The sequence below is a fragment of the Poecilia reticulata genome, linkage group LG19 (assembly GCF_000633615.1).
Source record: "Poecilia reticulata strain Guanapo linkage group LG19, Guppy_female_1.0+MT, whole genome shotgun sequence".
Taxonomy (NCBI): domain Eukaryota; kingdom Metazoa; phylum Chordata; class Actinopteri; order Cyprinodontiformes; family Poeciliidae; genus Poecilia; species Poecilia reticulata.
Window position 1 is genome coordinate 371,712 of NC_024349.1, and position 5,074 is coordinate 376,785.

At 49.1% G+C, this 5,074-nt stretch overlaps 1 protein-coding gene across 1 annotated transcript; it reads left to right on the forward strand.

Moving 5' to 3' along the window:
• The first annotated feature begins 6 nt into the window (after positions 1-6).
• Positions 7-4,907, forward strand: lcmt1 (leucine carboxyl methyltransferase 1). The gene is made up of 11 exons (XM_008436238.1): positions 7-167; positions 863-954; positions 1,043-1,164; positions 1,280-1,356; positions 2,311-2,372; positions 2,452-2,554; positions 2,926-3,046; positions 3,331-3,432; positions 3,651-3,742; positions 4,513-4,610; positions 4,701-4,907. The coding sequence occupies exons 1-11, from the start codon at positions 82-84 to the stop codon at positions 4,721-4,723; spliced, it is 978 nt and encodes a 325-aa protein (XP_008434460.1). The 5' UTR covers positions 7-81; the 3' UTR covers positions 4,724-4,907.
• The last annotated feature ends 167 nt before the right edge of the window (positions 4,908-5,074 follow it).

Genomic DNA, 5,074 nt, shown 5'->3' on the forward strand with positions numbered 1-5,074 from the left:
CCCCGCCGCTGTCCGCACTGCCTCCGGCCGCCTTCCAGGCCGGTCTCATGCTGCACCCATAGCCGAGGCTCTGGGTCACCGATGGCCGCCAGGCAGCCTTTCGCGGACGCGGACACTGCGGATGAAGCGGTCCGAGCCACCTGCGACGATGCGACCACCTGTAAAAGGTGAGAAGCAGCAGGAAAATCTGGCGACTGTAACTCATTTATTCATTCATTCATTCATTCATTCATGACGTTTCTCTCATTTTACTAATCAGAACCGCAAACTTTAATAGATTTATCGGTATTTCCGCGGCCCTGCGACAGACTGGTGACCTGTCCAGGTGACCTGTCCAGGTGACCCCGCCTCTCGCCCGGAACGTTAGCTGGAGAGGCACCAGCACCTCCTGACCCCACTAAAGGACAAGGGTGTCAAGAAAATGGATGGATGGATTTTACGCAACAGACCAACTAAACTCAGAGTCCAGAGGAACAAGATGCATGGTTTTAGGTCTAGACTTTGACTAGGCCATTCTAGCCCATGAATCTGCTTTGATCTGATTCATCTGTTATCCTGTAACTTTCAGACGTGTCTCTTCTCCAGCCTGAAGCAGATAAATGAATCTCCTCATCAGAACCAGTCCTTCAGGTCTGATAACTGGACCTTCATCTGATTCAGCCGCTTCAGCATCTAAACATCTAAAGCTGCAGGATTTTAGCTGTCCAGGATCAGACATGGCAACCTTTGATCTAAACCATCCCATAATATGTTCAGGGCTTCTCCTCCCAGTCTCTACCTGGTTTTCCTCCAGGGTTGTCCTGGTTCATCTGGAAACTCTCTGCTGTTCTTATTCTTCCTGATGACTGAATTTATTTATCAGGTTTGCCACCAGTAAAGGCTACTGGAAGGACTCCAGCCTGCAGTACTTTGTGAGGAACGTTGGGGAGAGGAAGGCACCCGAGATCAACAGAGGTGAGTGATCCGGTCTGGGATCCGGTCTGGGATCAGCAGAGTGATCCGGTCTGTGTAAACTGACCCAGCTGCTGCTCTCTGACCTCAGGGTACTACGCCCGGGTTCAGGGGGTCAACCTGCTGCTGGACGCCTTCCTAAAGAAAACCCAGGGCCACTGCCAGGTGATCAACCTGGGCGCCGGCCTGGACACCACCTTCTGGAGGCTGCAGGTGAGGAAGCAGGCAGCGCTTCATCCCAGCATGCCCTCTGTCCTGCTGCAGACCAACTGTAACGTGTGTGTGTGTGTGTGTGTGTGTGTGTGTGTGTGTGTGTGTGTGTGTGCAGGAGGTAAACCAGTTGCCAAGAAAGTTGTTTGAAGTTGACTTTCCGACTGTTGTGGCTCGGAAAATCCACCACATAAAGTGAGTCTGCAGCTGTTCTTTACTCCTGTTAGTGACCTGTTATAGATTATATTATAGTTATTGATTAATCTATCAATTATTCTGTGTTCTGCAGTTTCTAAGTCTTTTTTATACAATATTAGAAATGCATAAAAATATTCCATTCTTTTTTAAATAATAAATCAATATTTTCTTGCCTAAAAGTCAATAACAGCATTATTATTTAGTTAACTCTTCGTCATCCTCTTCAAAGGATGAATCTGCAGATGAAAATCCTTTAATGAGGAAAGATGAAGATCAGCAGTGAAGCTGATCTGATCCGCTTTCTGTTCTCAGATATTAGATATTCATATGTAAACATTAGAGCAGATAAATGCAGGGAAGCATTATGTTACTGATAATAACAGCTTCAACTAGAACCACAGCAGATAAAGTCACCTTTGACCTCTGGTCCTGCAGAGCAGCGGCCACCAGGGGGCGCCACTAATCAGCATATAGGTGATTAAAGGAGCTGAACGTGAGAAATCAGCACCATGTTGTGATAAATGTGTGAAAACCCAGAGTTTTCCTCCAGGGGAGCGTATTCCCACCCCAGAGCTGCTTCCTGTTGGTTCAGGTTACAGATTCAAACGTCACTGTTTGTATTTGACTGAATCAGAAAAACCTGAAGTTTCTACCAGCTTTCAACATCCAGATCCTCAGACGGCTCAACGTTTTGTTTGTGAAACAGTAAAAATGTTAACAGAGGATCTGAGAAAAGTTTGAGTCGGAACCGAGCAGCTCTTACTCTGACATTCAGTTTAATTAATAAAACTTTCTCTATGTTCAAGTTTTATTTCGGCAGAGGGAGAATCAGGTGAAGCAGCATTTTAAAAAGTCTCAAATTCACAATATTATCATTTATGGCAATAATTTCTGGGACAATTTATCATTTAGCAAAATGTTATTGATGTTTCTGTTTTGGTCTTTGACTAGGACAAAACCCCCTCTGTCCAAACCCATCATCGATGTTCACTCCACTGACTCCTTACTGCTGGGTAAAAACATCATCATCATCATCATCATTATTCTGATATTTGATTGTTAAATGTTGATGCCGTCTCTGCGCCTCCTCAGAGTCTCATGTTCTGGACTCGGACCGGTTCTGCATCATCGGAGCCGACCTCAGAGACGTGCCCGGCCTGGACGAGAAGCTGAGGCGCTTCCAGCTGGACCCGGAGTACGTTTAGCGACCTCAGATCAGCGTTTCCATGGAGACCATGGTCCCTTTTCTCAGCAGGTCTCTGCAGGTCCAGGAACTGCAGCGTATCAGCCGCAGCTTATCTGCTGCAGCTTATCTGCCGCAGCTTATCTGCTGCAGCTTATCTGCCGCAGCGCCGCAGCTGCAGGTCAGGGGCATCTGGAGGCCGATTGCAGGCGGCGCCACGCCCGCCGCTGCCGCCGCGTGTTTTCAGAACCAAACCTCCAGTTTGCTGAGTCACACTTTCAGATGAAATCTGCTGATTCAGGCAGAGCAAAGCGGCTGATCAGGCTCAGGAGTTGCCGCTGCGTTTGCGTTGCCGTCATGTTGCCTGTCCTGTGTTGCCGCAGGTTGCCCACGCTGCTGCTGTCAGAATGCGTCCTGGTCTACATGAGCCCGTCCCAGTCCGCCAGCCTGGTCCACTGGGCCGCTCAGACGTTTCACACCGCCATGTTTATAAACTACGAACAGGTAAAAATCACCGGTGCAGCTTTTTACTACATGTTGCCATGGAAACAAAACCAAAATCTCTCCACACCTCCTGCCTCTGTGTGGTAAACTAAACCCAGTACCTAACATTACCGATGATGACCTTTGACCCTCCCTGCTTTGCTGGGCTGATTAAATTCTCACACATTGGCCTATTTAAAGTCACGCTGCAACACCATTTGCCTCGTCTGTGTTCATATGCTTTTCTGCCAAGTTCTCAAGAAGCAGCAGGACGTGACCTTTGACCTGTCGGTCTGTTCCTGCAGGTGAACATGAGCGACCGCTTTGGTCAGGTGATGATTGAGAACCTGCAGAGGCGGCACTGTGCGCTGGCCGGGGTGGAGCTGTGCCAGTCCCTGGACTCCCAGGTAAGACCAGTCAGCAAGAACCAGTCGGTAAGAACCAGCCAGTAAGAACCGGTTGGTAGAACCAGTCGGTAAGAACCAGCCAGTAAGAACCGGTTGGTAGAACCAGTCGGTAAGAACCAGTTATTAAAACCAGTCAGTAAGAACCAGCCAGTAAGAACCAGTTGGTATAACCAGCCAGTTAGAACCAGCCGTTTAAAGCAGCCTGCCTCTGTCTGCAGAAGGATCGTTTCCTGAGGGCCGGCTGGGATCAGGCCAACGCTCTGGACATGATGGCGGTCTACAGCGTCCTCCCTCAGGACGACGTGGCCAGGTAGGACAGCTGCACTGCCCCCTGCTGGCAGGGAGGGCATTAAAGCAGTCCAGTCCACTTTAACCCGACTCCAGTCCATTTGTCTATAAAGTCCGGTCCGGTTGGTGAGGTGTGAACGCTAACTGACCTCTGACCTCTGGTCCTCCAAACCTCGTCTGGGTTCGGTTTGAATGTGAACGCCAAGCGGACCGGAGACCAGACACGCAGGGCATTCTGGGTAAATGCAACCAAAGCTAACGTGCTAGCCTAGCGCTAGCAGCAGAAATGGCTCCTGGTCTTTAGCCTAAAGAGAAATCCTCCAACCGCTAAAATCCTCCATCTTGTTTCCATCTGGTGAAGAAGGAAGTTGCTCTCAGYGTCTTCAGAGGTTTTTGTGTCGTTTCCTTCAGTGGTTCTTGGTGCAGCGCCCCCACAGGCCAGGAGGGGAACAGGTTGGTTTGACTCAGAGCAGCTGGAGGTGGAGCAGGTGATGGAGTTCTGGTTCTGAACCGGGTCGACTGGACTGAAGGAGGGAAACAGAATAAAACTTTCCTTAAATCTAAAGTTATTATTAATTTTAAAGCAGCTGAAACATCAACTCAGGTTGAGCTTCTACCTCAAAGAAATGATGGATCCCATTGTTAGCTCATTGTTAGTTTCCATAGCAACCACTGGTTTCTAAGTGAGTGTAATGTTGAGCAACCAACCGGTGGCTCTGGTGCATCAGGTTCCTGCCTTGCAGCAGGAAGGTTGTGGGTTCGACTCTGACTGGGTGTCTTTGTGTCCTGCAGAATCGAGCGTTTGGAGTTCCTGGATGAGAAGGAGCTGCTGCAGCAGCTGCTGCAGCACTACTGCATCTGCTGGGCCTCCAAGGACCGGCTCAACCTGGGTGAGACCCGCCACAGCGCCGCGCGCCGCCGCCGAGCTTCCTCCGGCTGTCCGCCATCTTTAACCAGCCGGGTCGGTTCTGCTTCCTTAGGGCTGTCGCAGCTGGCCTTCTGAGGGTCAAAGGTCACGGTCGGGTTGCCAGAGTCAGCAGGAGGAGCAGCAGGGGAAGAGGACGCTCTGATCACCTGGGAGCTGTGGGGTCAGAGGTCACACTGGAACCACATGCTGGAAAAACTTAAACGAGAATATTTAAAAATGTTTAACAGAATCTGCTGGAAATAAAGACTGAGAGACGAGAGAAGAGATTCGTGTCATTATTATCACCATGGCAACAAAGCTCTTAAACCAGTTAAACTCGTTTTTCATGCGAAAATCAACATGGAGGAGAAATGATTAAAAAAATTAATTATTCTTTTTTTTATATTTAAAATAAAATGGCGGGTAGGGGCTGCACAGTGGAGCAGT